The 24,553-nt window shown below is 38.2% G+C and overlaps 1 protein-coding gene across 6 annotated transcripts; it reads right to left on the reverse strand.

Moving 5' to 3' along the window:
- Window positions 1-10,742: 10,742 nt before the first annotated feature.
- tfap2a (transcription factor AP-2 alpha) lies at window positions 10,743-22,552 on the reverse strand. 6 transcript variants are annotated; one of them, XM_049019026.1, is made up of 8 exons: window positions 22,448-22,545; window positions 18,270-18,327; window positions 17,908-18,168; window positions 16,830-16,881; window positions 15,090-15,321; window positions 14,203-14,321; window positions 12,660-12,801; window positions 10,743-12,096 (listed from the first exon to the last, which is right to left on the reverse strand). In XM_049019026.1, exons 2-8 carry the CDS (start codon window positions 18,303-18,305, stop codon window positions 11,808-11,810), a joined length of 1,131 nt encoding a protein of 376 aa, XP_048874983.1. In that variant the 5' UTR covers window positions 18,306-18,327; window positions 22,448-22,545; the 3' UTR covers window positions 10,743-11,807. The 6 variants fall into 6 exon arrangements, with proteins under 6 accessions (XP_048874983.1, XP_048874977.1, XP_048874976.1 ...); XM_049019020.1 differs by lacking the exon at window positions 22,448-22,545 and adding an exon at window positions 20,641-20,964; XM_049019019.1 differs by lacking the exon at window positions 22,448-22,545 and adding an exon at window positions 18,894-19,901.
- Between the last annotated feature and the right edge of the window lie 2,001 nt (window positions 22,553-24,553).

Here is a 24,553-nt window from a genome sequence, read left to right on the forward strand (position 1 = left end):
CACAAAAAAGGGCCTTAAATGATCTTTGAGGGGGGTAAAACGGGTCAGCTGCACTCACACAACTGGTCCAAGACGTCAGACCTGATTATTAACCACCCACCCCACCCGCCGAAAGAAGTGCCCTTTTAAAGAGTCGGGTGATTTTAATTCTGCTGCACTGTGAAGGATTTTACAAGCTGAACATGCCATCCTGTGAGCTGCTGGGGAAAGAACCTGAACTGTGCTTTCCAATAACTGGCCTGTTTAGGTCAAGAACGTGGTCAAGGTGCTTATGATAAACTCCAATGGAGGAGAATCGGCCCCTGACACTCCACGAGGAGGTGAATCAGGGAGAAGCCAGCTGGTCCCTGAAACTCCAATGGAGGAGAATCGCCTCCTGACACTCCACGAGGAGGTGAATCAGGGAAGTGGATGCCAATCCCTGAAACTCCAATGGAGGAGAATCCCCCCTGACACTCCACGAGGAGGTGAATCAGGGAAGTGGATGCCAATCCCTGAAACTCCACATGGAGGAGAACTGGGCCCTGACACTCCAGTCATATAACTCCATTATCCACACCAGCCACATGGGGCTCTACCCAAACCGATCAGCACAGCTGTCTGTTATTACCAGCGTCAGGGGTTAAACCAACAAGACCGCATCGACTCCTGCACTCCCCCCGTAATGGGGGGGCGGGGGGGGGGTCATAAAAAGGCACCGTGTGCCAATTGAGCGCCTACAATTAACAGATTAGGGTGATAAAGAGGTTGCATTGCTGCGAGGCATATGATGGGGGGGGGTACCCCCCACACCTCCAGGGCACGCTAGGCAGGAGTGCGCTCTGCTGCTGATGGGGAGGCCAGATAATCTTCCCCCTCCCCTCAGCACTATCTTGCAGAGCCCACGCCCTGGAGCACCTCGCTAAAATACCTGTTCAATATTCTGGGGGTGGGGGCATGCCGCGCCGTCTGCAGTGGGGAGATACAAAAGCTGCGGAGACAAAACCCGAGACATCTGCTAAAGCGATTTCGAGTAAATATGTTTGACGATTATTGTTTACAGTGACACTGGTAACACTTGAAGACATCAAACCGCATTTATATTTGCTATGAAGCAGATGGGCCCACAGTGATCCATTAAAAACCTGTCAGCAGCTTCAATTCACAGTTACTTTCACATCTTTGCTCTGCAATTTGTATTAATTGCCATTTGGGATAATTATCATTATTAATTTACAGAGAATCAATCTGTTTTTGTTTTCCCTATCGCATTCGTCGGACATTCAGATGCAAAATTACTCTGGTATTTTCAGGTACTTTACCTTTGTTCTGTAACTGACATAGAAAACTGCACCACAAACAAAAACCTTTACTGCACTAATATCTCTTGTGAGTAGCAGTAGACACTGGCAGCAGTTAGCGGTGACGTCCCAGAGGGATGGAGACTCAGTACATCCCTGCAGGACGCCGACAGCTCTCTGTGCCCTCGGTCCATGGCAGCCTGACGAGCTTGGGCACACACACACACACACACACACACACACACACACACACACACACACACACACACAGAGGCCATCCACAGGCCTTCAGGCATCGGCGCTTTATCAGAATGCCGTTTGAGTTTTCTTTTGCACCTTTAACTGCTAATACACTATCTTCAGCTGCTACTCTGCCACTGCCGCTGTAATGCACTGTACATCTAATACGTTCAATCAAATGTGTTAAGTAATAATTAACCCAACCTCCCGCTGCTCTAATTGCATCTTATTAAAGACCATATGATTCTATGATAAATATGGAGCAAAGTAGAGCTGTTTGATTTCTAAGCACAGAACAGGAACAATACAAACTGAAGTAACCAACTCTTAATTATCAATGAGGTTTCACATCTTGTTTGATAGCCTGAGGCGATGCTGCCTTACACTCCTAATGGGATCTTTAATGTAACTTGTTTTAACACAGTGCTTGTGTTCTTCCCCTCCAGTTTAAGCAGTGATGCTCATTTAGCTGACTGATAAAACTGTGCCAAATTCCCCGTTCTGTCTTTTGGCCATAAATAAACGTAACCATTCTGTAAATCAAGTCGTGTCCTGTTACAGTTACTTTGAGCTCAGGTCTATTTACACTGATGAACTTATCAGATGTCAATGACCTTGTGACAGGTTGAGCGAGTAGATGTTTATGGGGAAGCTGTGTCCGGGTGCGGTTGTGTTGTTATGTGTATGACTTTGTGCAGCCCAGAAGCACAGAAACCAACAAACCTGGCAGAAGTGCAGCATCTATGCTAAGTCTATACTGAGGCTGTTTTGAGCCTGTCCTGAGTCAGTGCTGAATCTTTACTGAGCCTGTGCTATCTCTGTACTGAGCCAGTGCTGAGTCTATACTGAGGCTGTTTTGAGCCTGTCCTGAGTCAGTGCTGAATCTTTACTGAGCCTGTGCTATCTCTGTACTGAGCCAGTGCTGAGTCTTTACTGAGCCTGTGCTACCTCTGTACTGAGCCAGTGCTGAGTCTTTACTGAGCCTGTGCTACCTCTGTACTGAGCCAGTGCTGAATCTTTACTGAACCTGTGCTACCTCTGTACTGAGCCAGTGCTGAGTCTTTACTGAGCCTGTGCTACCTCTGTACTGAGCCAGTGCTGAGTCTTTACTGAGCCTGTGCTACCTCTGTACAGAGCCAGTGCTGAGTCTTTACTGAGCCAATACTGAGTCTTCACTAAGCCTGTGCCGAGCCTGCTCACAAAAGCTGGGATCCATCACCTCTGTCATGTGTGATGATTTGGGTCATTCCATTCAAAGGAAATACACCTTCATTGACTTTCTGCTGTGGCTGTAACTGGGTTTGTTAAGAAAATGACTCTCTGTGGTTTTGCAGCACCTTTCGCCATTGGCTCATTCCACCACAATGTGCTGAAAAGCGCTACTGGGGATCTCAGCTACCTGCTGCCATCAGGTACCACAGCGCCTCCTCCCAATGTGATAGCCTCACCCACACCCATGACAGGCCAGGACAGCCTTTAAAAACCAATACTGACACGCTACATGATTATGTACATCACATGCAGCCCCCACTTCAGCTATGTTATTTATGTTTCTTTGCGTACTGAGTGTACTCACATTTTGTGTTGAATTTTGCATGTGTTTGTATCAGCTCACATTATTTTGCTCTACAGATGTACACAAGTAATAACAATATCAATAAATACAGGCATGCATACATGTTACGTAAATGTTCGGTTTCAGTTGACGTTACGGAGATGTTTTATAAAAAGTAATCACTGAAAACAAATGACATAGTTTCAAATTGATAATACTGTGTGTGTGTGTATATATATATATATATATATACACACACACACACACACACATATACGTGTGTGTGTGGATTATGTTTATATTACATTGTGGGGCCCAAATGTTCCCACAATGTGACAAAGAAAAAATGTAGTTTTGACTTTGACGTTGTGGGGTCCATTTTCCAAGTCCAAACAAAGATCTGTGAATGTAATCAAAAAACTGAAAATGCCGAAAGTCTCATATTTTGTTTGGTTCTACTTATGGTTCAGGTTAGGGTTAAGGTTGTCATGTTAGGATAGAAATGAATGGAGAGTCCCCACAAAGTTATAATTACAAACGTGCGTGTGTTTGCGTGTGTGTATGTTGTAATATACAGCATGACCAGAGAACCACGGGAGTATTCTGGGGAAGCATCTGTGTAAGACGCCAGGAAAGTGAGGCAGTAGATTTGTATTGATTAATCAAACTTGAAATATTCGTCAATTCCTGTCAGGAAAACCCATATGAACCAGAGGCCTGGTTAATATACTCGTAGGATATAAGTTGATATTATACAAATGACAGTAATAATAAATGATGAATAAAAACCTTTTCTATAGGCCTATTTTCTAGTTTGGTGGGGGTTTTTTTCATCATCCTCTTCAGTTTTCTAGTCTAACCAGGTATATCTTAAATAGACTGTAAGAAATTAACGCTACACTGCTGATTTAGTGCGATAATTCACGCTGGTTTAGTTGTATTTTGAGCTCGTGTAAATTAAAATGAGATTGAGGTTTTGTTCTCCCTGTTTATTTGGCGAACAGCAGCTACGTGGTTTTGTGTTTCTGTCGGAAGCTCCATCCGCGCTCTTTAAATATACCATTGATGTGGTAAAGTACCCAAGCTTACTTCAAGAGTAATGCGATTAAGAAATTACGGGATTTTTGGTTTATATAGTAAATCGCAGTGTGTGGACCCGAAATCCTTAACACCAGAAATCCGTCCAAACACAATTACCGGGTCTTTGAACCTCTTTGACGCCCATTCGGATGCTCTAAAGCTTTGCCGTTATTTAGCAGGATAAAGTAAGCAAATAACCAGCAAAAATGTGATAAGAATCCCGAGCCAAAAGTTGGCGGTATGCATTCTAATAAAATTAAGGAAAAAAAAACATACAAGTGAGCTGCGGGGCCGAGCCTGGGAGTTCATTAGGGGTCCCAGTCCGCGCACGCAGTAAGTCCTTTATCACTGGGCGGCACCGGCAGCGCCCGCAGCCATCAACGCCCGGGGCAAGGTGCCGGGACACCAGGGCCGCTCATCAAACTTCATAATAACGCCGCAGCTGCGGTGTCACCCTTTGTGATGGGACAGATAGCGGCGAGATGGAGTAGACTTCTGCTTTGCTGTGAAATGATCATGTTTATTAATTCAGTCAGACACATGAGCGTCTCTCTTTCTTACGATTCTCCTCCCGTAGAAACATGCGATTTTGTAGCAAATGGTCCGTTTTACTAGTCATTTTTCACCGTTGCTCCACGAAAAATAGGGCAATGAATCTACATAGCTTAGGTCAAGGGAGTGTGAATTGTAACAATCTATAACTATGTTTTCCTTTGGTTGAAATTATAAAATGTGCATATTGCATACCAAAAACAGTAAATATGGAATACTTACATCATTAAATAAACATTTGATTGGCTCTTTTCAATAGATGCCCCTTAAAATTCCTGTTATTAAATCTAGTGCATTAATAAAGAATAATGATAATTAATTGTTGCCTAAAGGGTAAATGAACTAGTTGTTATAAATATGTTATTGTTATCCGATATTTTTCTGTTAATGCTTACAGATTTCTGTGGGAATAAGTAGCAATTATAAAACCTGATGCCAGGGTTTGCAGCCGTAGATGTACATCAGCTTCTAATTACATTGCACTCAGTCTGCAAGGATGTTACCGAAATGTGCATCTTCCATCGTATACAGTATGAATCTTTTTACTGTTAACATTTACATGAGCAAGTAGAAAAGATTTGGCGCTACAAATCCAAATGATAGAAAAACAATTCCGCGACCCTGAATCTCACTGTCCATGGCACAAATCGCTTTTGCTAATGCTACGTCGAGGCAGGTGCGTTTATATACATTAAAATTGCTTTAAAATATTCACCCTTTGTGCCAGCTGTATTTATCCATCTTGTTATACAACACGTCGCCAAAAGCACAAATGTAATGCAATACTGAATAACACAACAAAAACATCAATAATAATAATAACAATTATTATTATTATTATTATTATTATTATTATTGTTATTATTATTATGGTCGTTATATTATTATCTTTCTTGTTGATGTTGTTATAGAAAATGAAGAAAACACGGGTTAAACTGGAAGAATGATTAAAGTTGCCCCACCAACTTTGCGTTTAGTTACCATGAATTAACCCAGTGGAGACCTTTAAACGCCGCATGGGGTCACCATGGCTGGAGGGTTTGGCGAGTTACGACACCGCGATATCTTGAAATACCAGATTGTGCGTTTAGAAAAAGCAACGTTTAATATACGCTGTAAATCTACGCCGTGCCACCGGAGGTTGGTGAAGAAGGGCTCTTCGTGGTGCTGCTCACTGGAATTTAATTGCTAAATTGCTTCATGTTGTTTGTGCTCCATTGTTCTCCTCCATGAGGTTTTAACTTATGTTAAAACATATGCTATTGTATAACATATGTAATATACTAAATGTTTGTCTTATCTGGCTCATTTCCCTTTTATGGGAGATAAAGTGAAAGGAAAGCGTTGTTACATTGTTTCCATCCAAAAATCTGCCCGGCACGTTCAATGATTATGCAAATTTCTGAAAATTGTACAACGCGTTTTATATATCGTGATATCACCCTTGCAGTTCCATGATCTATAGTATATCAAGCCAAGAAACGTTAATAATTAAAATTCATGTTTTGTTTCTCTGTGAACTGCCCACTAAGAACGTCACGAGTAATATTTACATTGGTTGACAAATATTTGTATAGAAGGCATGGGAAATACCCCGTGTCAGTAAAGAGAAGCAGAAATACAAAGTGGCAGATCTGAGAAAGACGAGCATAAACAATGAGTAGCGTTATATATATTTAGCTTAAGAGTACGGATTAAAGGTTTACGCGTAAATTATTTTCTGAAAGAATTTCTCTAGGGTTACATAACTTGTATAGTATAGGCAAGTTATTCTAACACAACGGCTATAGTATGATACCTGTTTCTTCTCTTAATATCGAACTTGATTGTCTTGGATAGCCAAAAATACTCTACATTTGAAATATGCGATGTTTGGTATATAATTTCATGGGTTGCGCCAATAACTAAATTATCCTGCTAATAAAAGTAGCCGTAAAAATCAGTGATAAAGTTTTCTTCAAGCCCCAAAAGATTGAACTCGTGATAATCACGAATGGTACCTGAGCAGGCTCCCTTACAACGATTTAAACGTGGGAGTTTACAGAAGCAAGTGTTTGTAGGACAAAGTCGTTTATTGGAATGTAGGAAGAACACGGATAACAGGTATCCATTCGTCCCTTTGTGTGTCTTTGACTGAGCGCCTAACTCCGGAGAAACCGATTACAAATGAAGGAAGTAATGGGAAGCTCTCTAATCAACCCTCATTTCGTGTTTTTATTATTCTGTAAAAGATATGTACATAAATACAATTTTAAATGGCGTTGTTTGTCTAGCGTGGAGACGTTTGTTAAATGCCCACGTCATTTGCGAGGTCTAAGGTTTGATAAAAAAAGACAGCTCTCAAATTGAGCTGATTGAAATGGCGTGTGCCTGTCTGACGGGAGCCAGCGCGAGGGACAAAGCCCGTCGAAGCCATGACCACTCGAGCAATTATTCCTCCACGCTGAATTTGGATTAGTGCGATGGAAAGAAGCATATGTTTGGCCTGAGGCGGCACAACCCCCCCCCCCCCCCCCCCCCGGCTGGCTTCATAAAATGCGGAGGGAGAGAAGGACTGAATCCAGAATATAAACTATACCAAGGCAAGGAGGAACATTATCTATATCTCGTTTAACTATACATCTAAGTATTTTCATGTCCTTCATATTCTCTGTGTCATACTGATTCGGTTGCATTTATAAAATTTGAAAAATAAAAATAATTTTTTAGATGTCTTTGCTTAAACGTAAGTGAAACATAAGTAAATTAACTGTCCATACGCAGAAAAGAACATTTAATTCAGGCATGGTTATCAATTTTTCATCCAAATTCTGACCACTTAACCTGGCCAGAGTCTCCAGGTGATTATTAATTTAATATTTCAAAAATTAGAAATATTTGCGTATAAATATGTGTATACCACTTGAAAATAACAAACACAATTATTGTATAGATTTCAATGCTCAGCGAGTAATTGTGATAGTATGCAGGTTCTTGGGGTCTTTTAGTTGAATTCCCTGTAACCTGACACTTCAACTGATACTTGTCAGAGCTTTGGGAACTCCGATTGCAATTTTAATAAAAATTAACGAGAACGTCCTCTGAATAACTAATAAATACCTTGCCAAATTTCTGACAGAAGCCTTAATACAAATAAGGGAGCGGGACTTAAATGGACACCTTCCTTTCACTTTTTACTATTGTTACTGGACCGTTAGCAAATAAAAAACCTGAGAGAATGAGAGGAAATAAATACTGTAGCCGAACTATGACTCTCCCAAGAGTAACCAAGAAATTATTTTGAAAGAATTATCCCCAAAGGGAGGCGACAACCTACAGTTTTAACGTAGAATTTAAACTGGCGAGAATTATTTCAACCATTGTGTGTGTTAAGGTCTTACGTTTGTTTAATTTGACTGTATTTATTTTAGAATGTATTTCTTTGTTTGTTTATTTATGTAATTCTTACTTTATAATGATGCAATTTATTTTTTGTTTATTGCAACGGTACTCCGAAAGAGATTGCTTCAGTCTGGAAAATAGTAAAGGAATTAATCCTTATATGTGAGATTTTTGCATCGCTTCGAAAGACTGTACCCTCTCTTTAATTACGGAAAATCCAGTTGACTTCTTTTTGGCAGGCTACTTAATGTTTGTAATCGATGCAATAATGCCTCAGGTAATCATAAAAATAATAGCTGATGAGGTCATGGACCTTTCCCACCAGATGGGGTTCTGTTTTACCCCCTCACAGCAGTTAGGGAAGGGGGTAAACACCGCGAATGGGTTCATGTTAAAGCCCAGAACAATTAGTCACTTTGTCGCTTCATTGAAAACGTATGAAATCACGTCACATGATGCCGCCACATTTGTACAGCAGAATGGACGTGCGAATTTTACATTATTTCATCTTTGTTTTAGATTATTTTATATTATACGGCTCATAAAGATTCATTCATACTCACTGAGACACAATTTTGACGTAAACAAAATTTCACCAATGTAGCCTATCACAAGCACTGAGGTAAGCTTGCATTGATCAATAACGTATGCAATTAATGAAATAAAAACGAATTCAGGAATGTCCTTTTCATAGTGTGAATCTAGGATTGTTGCCGTAGTTTAACTATCTGCTCTTCAATTTGATTGCTTGAAACAATACGCTTTCTACGGGTTTTAAGATAAACACAGTCCGTAAGTATGACACGCAATTACCCAGTTAACTTCAAGTTAACGTTATAATAGCGTAGGAAAACTTCGTGTAGTCTGTCACAAGTTTAAATTTCTTCACTTTGTCGAGCCAGGGGCTGTTGGCGTACTTTGAGAGAAAGTTCGTTTATAAAAAAAAACTGCATGTTCAAAGAAAAACAAGAATTTTAAAAATACTGCAGTTACAGGCTGTTAGCTCATGCTAATATTGTAACAAATTACTGCTGTTTACCAAAGTAGACGTCTTATCATACAAAAAATATATAATCGTTTTTAACTCCTTTCTGGTTAAAATATATTATACTGTATCAAGCACACGCTAACACTTAGGCCTACAATGTTTAAACGTAAAATTATAAGATGACATAAAGGAAGTTCACACACATGCTGGAATACGTCTGCGCGGGTGGTATGTGCGTGTGCGTGCCACGTCTCCTGACGCATAGGAAAGTAAGGACAGGTATGTGCAAAATGCATCATTGAACAAATTCCATATCACAACTGAATAAACTAGATGACTTTGGATATTGGTTTTTGCATTAAAAGGCGCTGATCTGAGACGGGAAAAAACTGTAATTGATTTATCTTAAAACGAAGGTTAAAGAACCTGGGTATTGAAAATCACAGCGGTCAAAAATGTCGGGTGTTTTGTTTTTAATTATCATTTCAGGTGCTGTTCAACCGGTGCCTCTAGAGCTAAACAAAAATGACAATGTTGTACAATTTCTTTGGTGAGATATTTTAGGTTATAGCAGCTAAGAAGAGGGCAAAGTCGTAGGATCTTCCAGCAAGCGATCGTTAAAACGTAACCTACGTAATTAATTATTAAAGAGCATGATATATCTTTTAGATGTATATTATGATAAATGGCGATATTGAAATTGTATGTTGTTAAAATAATCTGGAGCATTTATACTGAATATATTTATTAAATAACATTTCCACTGACACTTCAATAACAGCAATAAACTGAAAAACAAGTAAATGTCGTTTCAATACGGTTCCCTACAAGAAAATGCAGGCGGCATTCCTATTTATGAGCGGGCTATTGTGCGCCCCTTTAGGCTTGGGTAGATAATCAGAGGGGCGGCCAAGAGAAAGACCCCGGACAGACAACGGCGCGGCTCACCTGCTAAATAACTGTGACTTACAGTTAAGCCAAAGACACGTGCTTCTGTGCTTGATTTATCTCAAACTGCTGTTTTTTCTACCGGCGGCTGATAAACAAAATACTGTCCAACTATTAATGTTAACATTTTTGTTTAAGTTAAACAGATTTCCTAATGACGCAGCCTTCCATAATAAACCAGCACGCACAAAAAAATAACAGGAAATGACACAGACAAATGTGCATTAAGACGCGGAGATAGTGTCTAAGCATGCATCACAAGGCAGCCAATCTCAAACTAACATACACGTGCTTCTGTTTTCTTGGCCAACTGACAATATCACGATGAAGAGACGCTTTCAAAAGCTTTAATGCAGGCCTACATTCACAGCTTGATGATTAGTGTTTTATTTTATTTAAAGACTGGTACTTTAGACTGGGGTGTAATACCTTTTTCTAAAATCCGAACAACTATTATAAAAGTGTTCAGGTAACATTTGTTCAATGACATTTCGGAAAGATCTGCATTGAAATTAAAGTTTTACTGTACTGTGTGAAACAACGGGTTCAAACTGTTTAGAGTACAGGACAGTCGTCAAGGTGACTGTGAAATCAAGTGGTGTAACTGCGCCAAGGAAATAAACAAGCAAGCAAATAGGTAAGCCAAATAAATACGTACATAAACTGACAAGGAGATATATTCGCTGCAGCAACAAAAATTAAACAGGTTATAAGTAAATAAAATTTGACATGAAGCGTATCAAATATTTATTTTTCTGGGCAACAAAGGACTATAATACATTAACAGGCAAGGAATCCATTGCCAGCTTAGGTCTATACAAGACAGCTTAAACCTCCGATGGGTACATTGGACGTGAAGATATCAGGTGACCCCAGATCAGATTTTTAACCGATTCAAATAAAAAAAAATCGAAAGACAATATCAATTTATTGCTTTTATGGTGCTTCAAGGGAAGAACGATAGGTGAAGAGTTCAAGTTGGCACAACACAGAGGTCTGAATAATTAAAAATACATATATAAAATAAAAAACGCAGTTCATATTGTCGTCTGGGTCTTGCTTTGCGTCATTCAGTAAAAACTGTACGCAGTAATAATGAACAATCGAGACAAGGAAAACTAATTAATATTAAATTTGCTTCAATGTCGCCTCGGCATGCTACAAGCGTAGTGAATGGAAGTATCCCCAAAACACCCCAACTTCTGTTTTCTAATAACCATAAAACCACATGAAAAACTAATATAATAATTAACCCACTAAAACAGGAGGCACCAGATAAATAAAAAAAAAGTTTCAACAGACGCACCGTATTTACAATTCCCATTAAATTACACATAAATAAATATATCCATAGCAGAACACAGATTCCCTTACATAACCGTGAATCGTGTTGGAATTCAGAGTTCAAATTGGTCGCCAGGAATTAGTGTACAGCTTAAGTCATGACATTTTATTCACAATACTGATAATATTCATCCTCTTTTTCTTTGTTCACACGGCTACGACCGTAAATCGAGATTGGGGGGAGGTTGCTAAATATCAGTCCGATGTAGTTCGTAAGAAGAAGGCATACAGAGGAAGCCCCCCAATGTGGCACAGAGCCTTCAATCCGAAACAATCTTCTGCGCTTTTCACGCACTCTTCCTTTACTGGGAGGAAAGTTGTCACTTCTCGTGAATCCGTAGTGGATTTGTGGTAAAACTGAAAAATCACAAGATCAGAAATTGGCACGTAACTTCTTGATAAAGAGTATTTATATGTTATGTATATGTTGACGGTGAAATCACTTTCTGTGCTTTTCGTCCTTATCTCCACTTTTAGTGCCGCTCTCTGAGTGGCTGTTGGGGTTATTGTTCAGGTACATTTTGTCCATGGCCTTAATCGCTTCTGTCAAGTAGTTCTGTAACGCCGTAAGGGAGGCGCACAAGGCCGGGGTCCCGAATCCATGGGAAATGAGGCTGAAGTGTGTCAAACAGCTCTGAATCCCGGGCTCGAGAATAGGCTGCGGCCGGGAATTCCCCAAGGGCGAGCGATCCTGGGAAAGCAGGTCTGTGAATTCCTTGCAGATTTGTCTAAAAGAAATACAACACAGTTATAAAACTATGTCATTAACAACACACGTGCGTTTAAACTGGAAATTTCGGTTTAAAATGTACTCGTCATTGTGAATTGTGCTTTGCTTGAATAATGTGCCTGAACTTGACTTTTATTGAATACGGTATTATAAACAGCTCCAGTCACCTGAAAATAAAATGACGCAATATCAGCTGCTTAGTTGGACATGAATGAAAACCAACACTATATTGCCACGAAGAGCTGTATTACGTTACAGCTCATGTCATTTGTTGGGGGTACGGCTCATATTAACCTAACGAGTGAGAAGCAACTTTGCCATGTTCATGTTAACCTGTTATGTGTATTACCGCTCAACTATCATGTTTGTTGTGATGCTTGTATAAATGTCTGAAATTAGGAAGAAACAGATCTATGCTTTGCAAAAACATGTATTATTCAATTTCTTTGCAACAAGAATAAAATATAAAGGCACTAATAAAATTACCTCGGGCGAATTATGTAACAATCGATGAAGTGTTTACGGGGCACAATGAGCATTAAACAATATAGTAGCACTTACTTTGTCGCCAATAGCATGTTTTTTCTTTGGACTTGTTCATTTGGGTCAGAATGCTGACGGTTTACATATTCAGCCACTGCTTTGGCTGGAAATTCAGTCTCGCACACATAACCAAAATCTCTGGCGAGATGCACTGCTTCGCCTAAAAAGGAGAGGGGGAATTGATTATGTATCGCTCTAAATGACTGACATCAAATCTTGAGCAATTAACACTTTCACTTAACACATTTTCCATGTAATTAACTCAGGAAAGCCCGCATTGCAAAATGTTAACTTAGACTGCAATAGCCTTTAATAACAGTTATACAACGGGTAGCACGACACCATACACACTTGTCAAGGTTTATGAACGATAAAGTAAAATTACATTAAGCGAAATAATGCATAACAGTGGCGCTGAACTGATGACTACTGTTTATTGTAAGGTAGTCAAGCGTTTTAAAGAGTCTGTTTTATGAACATCGCCATTACGTACTCGAAAATTTATGATCATTCTATTGATGTCTGACTTTTTTGTTAATCTTTGTAGTTTTTCATTTTAATTTCCCGAAACAGTTGGTATTTACTGCAAGGCTTCCTGCCATAAGACCCGACTCCGGAAGAACGCATGCGCCAATTAAGGCATCAAAGCTTGAGTCCAGCAAACCCGTTCTCATAAAATGGAGCGAATCATAAACAAAAGCAGCACTTCCCCTCACAAATAATTTGCTGACCTCTGTTCGACACCATTTTCTTTATCTCAACCAAATTATATATTTGTTCGCGTTTATGCATGTAATTTGCTACATTTAAAAGAAGCACTGATACATTGTATTCGGTCTTATAATGTAACAAATAACACGTGCAAGGAACCAGGTTTCCCCCATTAATATTCAGTTGGCACTTACGAAATATGTATCAATTCAACAGAAAATTATCCATAATTATGTGCATACGGGTGTCACGGAAAGAATGAATATTTGGAAAGAATGCCTTAATATGAAACTGTATAACTAGATTATTATTATTATTATTATTATTATTACTATTATTGTTGTTGTTGCTGATGATGATGATGATGATGATATAGTAATAAGTAGTTGTGGTTTCAGTAGTAATAGAATCATTATCTTAATTATCACCATATAATCATCATTATATCACAAGTTAAAAACAAACACATGCTCTGCAAAGAGGAATTTGTAGTATTACCTAAGAGAGTCTAAGCGTGTTTGGTATTTCTCTGATGTCGACGTGCACTTTCACTCCGATTACATACAGCAAGTTTACGACGTAAGGAAAGGTACGTGCTCCTTAGTGCACCCAGGCCTGTACTGGCCGTCTGGCATTCCGGACACTTTCCCGTTGGACCGACGGTTATATGAGCCGGCAAAATTTATTATAAGTCCAGGGCCGATTTTTAATACCAGTCCAGCCCTGAGCGCACCTGCACGTATGTCACTTCACATTAGATCCTCATTATAAGGGAACCGTAGCGTATTGCAGGCAGTTCCAGATAACCGGTGGAAGGGGCTGAGCTGACTGCGCTAACGATAGTACTCACCCTCGACTAGTGACGTCAACAACGTAACATTTGCCGCCTTGCGTCTGCCTGCTGGTAGGTTTAATCCAATCTTATCCAACTTTTCTCGTAAAGACCTTCCGCCGTTTTTGGATTTGGCTCTGCGAAAAAATAAGAATGATAAGATAAGATACATGGAAATATGTCTATACATGAAATGTTTGTGACAGGAAGCACATGAACGACAGCAAGCGCCTGAACTTCCAAATGAAAAAATTATATATATATATATATATATATATATATATATATATATATATATATATATTCTCCCTATTTGCAAATCAACTGAAACTCAACATCAACATTAATACCATGGTTTTAATTATATACTTCATTATCTTTATTATAACCAAACGAATGTTTACGACTGGGCCTTTCATCTTGCAGAATTTTACACTTAACGTCAAATGTAAAGTTCATTGCTGAATTTGATAAACTACTGATAAATACTGTCATACCTGGATTAGTTAAAAAGAGAACATACATAAAATTAAAAGCATTGCGCATATATGAAGAGGACTATTATACACAGATATTATAGCCTGATTTATTTATTTATTATTCATTCATTTCAGTTATTATTTACAATAATTTGAATGATTCTAACTACCGCTGACCATATTTTTACATGACTTGGAATATATGTAATATTTCTACCCCAATTGTATTACAGCCTGAAAAGCCTCTGGAAAACGGACCGTGTCCTCACGAGTGGTGCGGTTGTTAATAGAATCGATGGCCGTGAGGGATACAAACTGATTTCAAACCGACATAGAAAGGGACATGTGTGGCTATAGTATACTAAACAATTAGCTGGAATATACAGAGTATGAATAATGACATTAAAACTGCAACGTCTTGCTCACCTCCTGAGCACACCACCCAGCAAAGAGGCGTTCAGGCACTCGGGCGGAGACAGACGTCTCTGCACTTCCGCCACTGTGACTTTGTATTTCGATGTTGAGCTGAGAAGCGACAGGCGACCCGGAACAGAACAGAATACTTCGTTCGGATTCACCACTCCGCCGAAAAGCCCGTCCTTATTTATGGGTATCGAAGACACGGCATTGCTGTTGTTCTTGGATAAAGAAACAGGACCTAAAACAAAAGAGTATACTTCACATACACTGGAAATGTCTTTCATTTGCGTAAGGTAAATGGAAGCTAAAGGCACACGAAGCGTGTACCACATGGGCCTCTTCACTCAAAGGGCGATTTAATTGTTTTATATGATAGGTCACATTGATATGACACTCATTCTTCAAAAAGAAAAAAAGTACACATTACAGTAGTATTTTTCAATTTAAACGGAGTTTGACGCACTTAGTGGCACTATATTATATTAAACAGTACAGTCTGTATATACTATATATGCTACACATTTATAAGCCATATATCTTTATAAAATGTCACATTTTGTGATAATATAACTTCAAAGCATTGCTCTTTGTCACAGTGGTATGCTACTTTCCTATATAAAAATGCTATATTAATAAAAACTAGTGTAAATTAAGCAAGAATCCAATACATAATGTGTAAAGTGCATAATTTATTTATATTATGATTTTTGTTCAGATGTGCACAGAAATGTGCAGACTTATTAATCTGATTCATAAATTCAGCATATCAACCCCAGGCCCCAGCCAAGTAGAAAGTTGCAACCGAACCAACGTTCGCTCCATAAATCCGCGCTTTTTCGTAAAATAAACAAAACCACTTTGTTAAAATGCGCAGGTGTAGGACAAAACGGGATCTTTATACGCATTATGCTCCTCTACGTGAGCGTTCCGTCTGCGTATCCAAAGACAAAGAGACTAACACTTCGGGATAGATCACTCGTGACATTAATGGCTCAGGGGAGGGGGCAGAGACAATAGGAGTTAAACGAACTCTTGAGATTACTAATATAAAAGCCAATTATCACGTTGATCTGGAAATTGTATTTCTGAAGATTTATCATGTGAACGTCTCATCTGACCATATAAAAGGTTCGGTAGAAATATTGTTTGATACAGCGTGATGTTAAGAACCATTCCAAATTAAAAGAAAATGAAACGACCGTTATATAATTTTATACCATTTAATACATACAGAATACTCCCAAGTTGTAACCGAAAATGTGGGTAAAATATTGAAGATAGAGGTGATATGATGCACTGACAACCATTAGAACAACAGCACCGATAACAATAGGCCTAATAAAAATAATATTTCTTAATATAATGTTTCATAATAATAGTAGTAACTTTATGGGGATACATGGCAGTTGTGATGATTCTAATAATTTGGAATTTAGAATCTAAAAAATTAGAGTTCTAAATTATTGTAATTTTTTTTTCCTGTTGGTAATTGTTCAAGCCAAGACAGAATGAGGTCGTCTCTGCATTCTTTCACGTGTAAAGAGATAAATACGGGACACTAGCAGATATACTTTGATGTACTTTGAGATTTAAAGTGAACGTTAACTTTTGAATATATCAGCCTCTTGCAGCCGCATTCAACCATGTTTTCTCCGGATTAACGACGGTTTGTCGCGTGCTACGACAGCTTTCTGAACCGCTTGCAGATCGCTGAGACACGCCTGGCCTTTCCAGGAAACTGCTTACCTTTCTTAATTACAGTCTGGTCTGGGATGTGTAATCCTTGATCTTCGACATGCTGCAGTAAAAATATAAAACATAAATATTTTCCCAGTATGGAAGCTAAGTATGTTAGTTCTAGTGTCTGGTGTAAATAAGTTGTTTTACAATGACAAAGAATTTCCCTTCTCCCCGCCCCTCGAGATTTCAATTAATAATAATTCAGAATCGCTCCTTGACTTCCCTTTCAAGTCTACGGCCTATGTCCACGCTTAAGCTGCTAATTACTGTACTATACACAACAATGCATTACACGATCCGATATAACTAGATACAACTTATCATGTTTACATTTTCCCAACCATATTTAACATTCACCACTTTCAAGTTGCTGGGGGAACAATTATTTTCTATGTTCCTAGCGCAATAAGAGATAAATGTAAATCCAGCTCTGCATTTAATTTATGCTTCCGCTAATTGTTCGCTGAATCCTGGCGGATCGCACTATCCGGCTTCATTACTGCCGAAACCTCTGCGCTCACATTTGAGTTCGCCCGACGCTCCATTCAGCAAAGCACAATTAAACTGATGGGGGTGGCATTTAAAAATTACGTCCGAAAATGACAGGGGAGCCTGAACATGCCATCCATGAAATAATCACAACCTGGACCTAGACTAACATCACAGGCCTGATTTTAATGGCTTGTTTTTTCCCACTCGCTCTCTGTGTATCTTTACTACGACTATATTCTCATTATTGAGAATTTACAGCAGTTGACTACCTGTTGTTGTTATTATTCTTCTTCTTATTATTAATATCATTGTTATTAATATTATTATTAATAATAATATTGTTACTAACAATACAGACAAAATCGAAGTATCAATAAAACAACCTTTGAAATTCTACTTCCTTAGAACAGCTTGTTATCCACATTGTTGTGAGCAAACTACTGAAAATAACTGTGCTTTTTGCTAACTGTTCGTTTACCAAATTGCTCCAATAATAATAATAATAATAATAATAATAATAATAATAATAATAATAAGAAGAAGAAGAAGATGATGATTACGGTTACATGTAAGTAAAATATATACTTGTTACCTGTACATCATCTAAAGAATGAGGTATTCCATGGATAGGGATAGAATCTGTGAGTCCAGAGTCAATTCCGTGACCCGACGGCAGTAGCACTTCTCTCCGGTAGTCCCTACATAGCTGATGGGGTAAACTGCGATGCTGATGCAGCAAACTGCTCTCCTGGCTCTGCCTTTGTCCCGGCCAGCCCGGGTGCTGCGGCTGCGGCTGAGCGTGAAGAGGGTTCAGGGAGTAGGGGTCGTTGACGTGCGAGTAAGGGTCCTGAGACTGGGGATAGATGGGCTGGTAAGGTGGAGGAAAGTAGGGAGGCTGGAAGTCGGAGTTCGGAGTATGGGAGAGCGGTGGGGCGCTTGTATACGGAGACTGACCCACGCTCCCCAGCTGAGGTAACCTGGCTGTCCCATTGCTGGTGCCGTCGTGACGATCCTACAAAAAAAAACTCAGTCAATAAATCTCCCTCCCAAACGAGAGCCACCTTTCCTTAAATTCTTTAATAAACACTCATTAAACCAGCACGTAAAGTACGATTACGGCAAACACAGCACTTTCTCAGTTGCAGTTTCTTTGGAAGGTATACATTAGCACTCATTTATGAACGTTTAATTAAGTAATGTTCATTTTATGTTATAAAGTTAAGGTATAATAGCAACACGAAGTTACATGTGGACGATAAGAGACGACGTGATTAAAAACATTTGAAAATTTAATTCCTGCTATAGCGACATTTTTTTAAAATATTTTGTTTCCCAGTTCTAAATGAACAAATACGCAACATGCAACCCCATGCAACTACGATCACAAAACATCTGCAGACTAAATGCATTTTCTCTATCTTTATTTAATATATTAAATAGTTTATTTTTCAAATTTGTTAACAATCCGAGGTGATAATAATAATAATAATAATAATAATAATAATAATAATAATAATAATAATAATAACGACGGTAACCTTTCGAAATGCAGTGTTGCAATCGTTTAGTGAAACTCACCATTGCGGAAAAACTGTGCACTAACATCTGCGAAGCTGTTCGGTTAATTCAAGCAGAAAGCTTTTACAAAAACGCTGATAAAACAACGCAAATAAATAAGAGCAAATAAAATAACCCAAAACGCCACTACTGCAAAATCAGAACGTCGGAGTTAAAACGTGCACTGTCGGGGCGCAGTAATCCATCAGAATTTGGTTAAATTCCTTTTGCCGTTCATTTGATTTTTAAAATGCAGTATTTTGTCTTGCGGATTATTATACGAACTTTCTTATATCCTTCTTCTCTATCTTCTGGTTCTGTCACTGAGCTGTTGCCTCGCTTGCGCTCATATTAGCAGCGGTCTGCTTCTCCGCTTAGTTTCCTAATACAAGATATTCATGACTATTAATATTACACGAATACTTAATAAGAGAAGAATAGTTGGAAATCGAGCGTGAAGCGAGGAAGCAACTCAAGGCAGAGACTGTACTAAATGACGTCCATTGAATGAAGAATCAGTGTATCTAATCAGAGATGGAGAGGAAAAGGGAGTGAGGGAGTGAGGGAGAGAGGGAGACAAAAAGGAACATTCTCCAGCGTCTGGCGAATCAGAGAGAAGGGGGAACATTTTAAAAGGTTTGAGGCCATGCAAAAGTGAAAGAAAGGTAAAATGAGGGGAGAACAAGGGCAGTGAAAGAAACAACGAACATCTATAATTTGTTCGGAAACCGAATAAATTCTCCCGGTACCTCGATTGACATATTTTATCGTTTATAGACACCGATTGTCTATGAACTCAGTCCTTTTGTTTTTCAGTTCAGGTTCCGTCGTTCTTTTCAACAAATTTATCCACGTATATCCAAATTTGAAGGATGAAGAATCATATAGTCCGGACCCATTCAGAAGTTTGTCATACAAATGGACAGACAGTGTACATATCCAGTCCATTCTCTCTCGCGATCATTCGTAATGCTTCAAAATGCTTTTAAGACAACCTTGAAAAAGTACTTATTTCTTATATATGCATTATTATGAAGAATATGCAAATGGACTGAAATGAAGTATACGGAAAGAATTCAATATAAATACATGTGTATGTTATTATTATTACTATTTTTTCGTTTTTGCGGGCGTGTCTAACTGCAAATGCGAACTCAGACCCGTTTAACTGGCCGTACAGCTCCTGCTGCAACTCCAAAATATAACTCTAAACCTTAAGTACCTGTATGGTTCAGGGTTACAAGAACAAGACCGTAGAATAAATCGAACTAGCACGCAATATGCCTGATAATTACAGTGCAACAAATTACACAGATTTTTGTTTGTTTTAAAGCAAATTTTATCAGCACACAGTCCTTTCTGTCGTTCGACGCAAATTTTCTAGAGTAATGATAAGTATATATCCTTTAATGATAAGAATATATTATTATTGTTAGAAAGAAAATTTAAGCGATACACTTAATGTGAATAATTAATTTTAGATTTTTTTGAAAAGTCGATAAGATAATTCAGTACTTTACGTTTACATGTATTTGGTCTAGAGTTTGTTCTTTTTGCGTTTAAAGAAACAAATGACTCGTTGAAACTTGTTACTTTTTCCCGATATTGCTATTAATATTAATCTTGTTATATATTGATCATTAAAATATTGTTTTTTACTGCTTGTACAATACAGGCTTTTCCACTGCGGACATTTAAATGATAGGATAAAAAAAGAACATTGAGAAGGTTTTTTTATTATTATTTAGTAGAAAAAACTGTTTCTTACCTCGCAATCTTCGTATTTAATATTATCTGTTAATTTCCAAAGCATTTTCATGGGCTGTTGTGAGTATTGTTCCTCTTTTATGTAGTAAATTCTGCCTTAGCTGAAACTATTTTGTTGGGTTGGCTGTCCGCGCTCTCAGATCTCCCTCTAATGGTGGAAGTGAAAGCTCTCGCTCAGTCGCGTATTAACACACTCGGTCCTTCATTAGCATATCAAGAGCTGTTTGATTTCCATCTTTCAAACACCAATATACACAGGTTAGAAGAGCGGGGATTTCTCTGGATTATGGTCGCAGTAGCATGTTTGGTCTATACCTTTTTTCATACGGACGTAATGAAGTCCGGAATGGACTTAAGATGCAACAGTCCCATGACTCAAATAGGAATGCACAAAAATGAATGAATGGATGAATTAATGCATTACACCCGCGCACACAAACACACACGAATAAATATAATGACATGTTTAAGCAGACTGCAGATTTTATTCATGAACGCGACATATGTATACCTGTACAGTAAAAGCACACACTGAATTGATTAAAAAAGTAATTTTAAAAAGAAATGTATTTTTCCAAATAAAACAATGACCCCGATACATGTATTGACTTTTTGAATTATATTTCTTTATTTTCCCCCGTACTTGCCGTTGACTGTTGAACTGTTGTTTTAGTCCTGTTGAGAATCGATCTTACTATTGTCATGCAAAATCGAATGGTTCTCACGCTTACATTAGGTCGATTGACAACATGTATGTTACATTTTAGAAATGTTAATTAACACAACAACATTCTCGGTCAATTTGAATGACAAGCCGCAATGCTGCGGTTCAGCACAATTCGACGGCTACAGCGGGCAGACATGCCAACCGAAACAGGCCGCCGACTCGCATCTATATTAACATTTTTGGCGGGGTGACTTTAAATTCTGTTGTCATTAATGAGAGAGTATCAGGAAAAAAGTGGGAATTATCTGCGCTGAAACATCTAAACCTGTTGTGATATTATGTGATTTTTTTAAAGACTGAAACCTAAAAAATATGGCGAACAAATCGGCGTAGGGTTATACATTCCTTGCATGCATTGGCCTTTAGAACCGAATCCTAACTTTTCAGTTGTTTTCAAAACTTACCCAAGAATGTTATTTTCCTCAAATAATTGAATGCCTCAAAATACAACATATAGTATTCGTTATTTTCCCCTTGTTTTGAACATTTGGCGTGCTCTGTTGCTTTAATCTGTGGAAGCCAAAAGTCTATAATGTTGTATTTTTTGCCATTCATTTTAAATACGATGGTTCAAATGTAATGGTTCTATCTGCGAAAAATGATAAACGAAATTGCACCTAATACAGATTATATAAGTTATGGCCTATTTATTTTTATGTTAAACCCTTACTGGTGCCACATGACAGCAAAAACATATGCTACTTATGAAGCAATATGTTGACTTTTAAACTTGTCATTTCTAGTACTTTCTTAATTCAATCATTTTCACATACAACAAAACAGGACTTGCATTCCCTCACCGTTACAATCGCTATGAATGTGTAAATTTGGACACGATATGAATTTCGCAATTGATTCATTCCTTGCCTAACAGCCTAAAGAAATTTTTTTTCGCATCTAATCAGACCTGGCCTACATCACTTCCGGGGGGTAAAATACATTTTAAAAATTGACAAAATTTCGTTATGTTTTAGATTAGTTAAACTGCTGAAGAAATTGCGGTTAAAACTGGGCCCTTACAATACATATACATAATAATAGCAATTAAATATGTCATAAATTAAACAGCATTTGGGCCTACCTGCCAATCCCCCATTTTGGCCATTACTGACATTATCCTGTCTTCTTTCTCTATATGGCGGAACACCCTCCGCCTTATCTCATTGAACCACTGATCCCAAAGCCAATTTCTGCTTTACCTGAAAAGGATAATCACACCTGGTCCTAAAAACAGTATGCCACCTGGTGGCGCATGCGCACTACACGGGTCTGAGAAGACACTGAAATTAATAAACGCGCCATTTAAGTAGTTTAACTGTCTTGATTTTGACCCTGTAAAAAACATTCATAAGGTTTTTTTTTTAATTGATAGCAACAGGCCAATAAACTGGCAAGCAAGCTAACAAACGCATAAATAAATGGCGCTAGTTTGAGATGTACGTAATGTAAATTGTAACAGCTTTACGTATAGTTTATTTGCATCACGTATCTGTGTTTTTGTTTTTATAATACTCAGTGAAGGGTACTTCTTTAAAAACTTGTTTTTGCTGCTTCAGTGTAGTGAGGTTATTAAAATTGAAATCATAAGTAACTCGAAAGATTACAATAAGTTTTTAATCTGCATTATATCTAGATAATCACGATTACTGAACCTGAATTACAAATTGTTCAGTACCGGATTCGGCTACAGCCGTGCATAATATCTATTTGAAGTCGAGTATTATACTTGTACATATACGTGAAGTATACATATATCCGATAGTGTCTCTTTATCTTTATGATTTTACAGTGCAAAACAAAACGGCGACTGTTTACTGGATACGTGGGATTTGAGTTGAAGTTAACTGCGATTATTTAGGCATGGTTTAAAACAGACATTTCACTGAACGTGGTAACGTGATATATATGACGAAAATCTGCTTTAAGTAGGCAATACTGAAATGTTCCTCCAAAAATGTATGATGAAAATATTTTGTGAACTTTTGTGGTTGAGGAAAACTTTAAAAACATACACAATCTTTTGGCTTGGCGCGCACAGTTAATAAAAATACTAAATACTATTACTTCAGAGTTCGTTACTCCACGGCCCCGAACGGGACGCGAGGCTGTGTGAAGTGGCGTACCTAGTATAATCTTTGAAGAACATATCTCTGATCACTGTCTCTAAATGTACATAATTACTGCGCTGTATATTCACCACACATTTGATTAACATTTTGTGTAAAAATTCAGTTAATGTGTTTTAACAGCTAGTTTTGCGTCTCTATACAAATATTCTAGATGTTTAAAATATTTACTGTCTTTCGTACGTTATAGCGAAAACAAAAATCTATACGCTGTATTATTTGAAATAGAATAATCTGGCATCTTGATTTCTTAATTATATTAGAATACAAATGATAATTTTCACTGTTTTCAAGGCGCAATCTGTGACTATAACAGTACCGCTTAAAAAGCAGTATGTGGACTTCTGTCCAGCTAGAGTGTAACCGCAACGTAATATACAGAACTTTACGCAAAGCCCGTCAAACATATTATCATCATCCATCTGTCAACCAACCGCGTATCCAGGACAGGGTCACGGGGGCTGTACAATATCTTAGGAAGTATTGGACATAAGACGCTGGAATCTCAAAACCGAGAGGTGTGAGGCTATACTGTGATCCCCCTCTTATTATCGGATAAAAACAAATATGCAAGTCGGTTCATGAAATGCATCGCGTTATTTATTATTATTTTTCGTCCGTGAAGTATAGCCTATTACAGTACTACATACACGGAGAGAACAGTGTGCAATGATTCACAATTAGAGCACACTAACTAAAAATGCACTGAAATCTTGAGTCTATAAGTTATAAATGGACGTAAAACAAGATAAATGTTCCGTTAAATGTAGGCTTAATTACCGGTAGCACAGACACAAGAAAAAAAGCGTTTAGTATTTTATGGAGTATACTGTGTTATTAGCAAGTCAGTCGTCTGAAGTTCGTTATAGTCTAAATTACAGGATAACTTACAGTACGGTCATTTAAAAATGCATTGCGCGTTGTGCGAGTGAGTCGTCGTTGTTACAGGACATTAAAATATCACAACATAGCATTAACAGAATGTGAATGTGACTTTAGTTTCATACAACAAAGTCACTTGACATGTAAGGGACATTTTTGTCCAGTTTCGCACCGAACTC

Source organism: Brienomyrus brachyistius, chromosome 1 (genome assembly GCF_023856365.1).
Source record: "Brienomyrus brachyistius isolate T26 chromosome 1, BBRACH_0.4, whole genome shotgun sequence".
NCBI lineage: Eukaryota > Metazoa > Chordata > Actinopteri > Osteoglossiformes > Mormyridae > Brienomyrus > Brienomyrus brachyistius.

Excerpts from the sequence above, each read along its gene's own strand:
- tfap2a (XM_049018996.1), bottom strand. The coding sequence starts at position 20,691 with ATGAAAATGCTTTGGAAATTAACAGATAATATTAAATACGAAGATTGC. Across the intron at positions 18,328-20,640 it reads TTAAATACGAAGATTGCGAG|GATCGTCACGACGGCACCAG; the intron begins GTAAGAAACAGT and ends TTTTTTTTGTAG. Across the intron at positions 14,322-15,089 it reads CTGGGTGGTGTGCTCAGGAG|AGCCAAATCCAAAAACGGCG; the intron begins GTGAGCAAGACG and ends ATTTTTTCGCAG.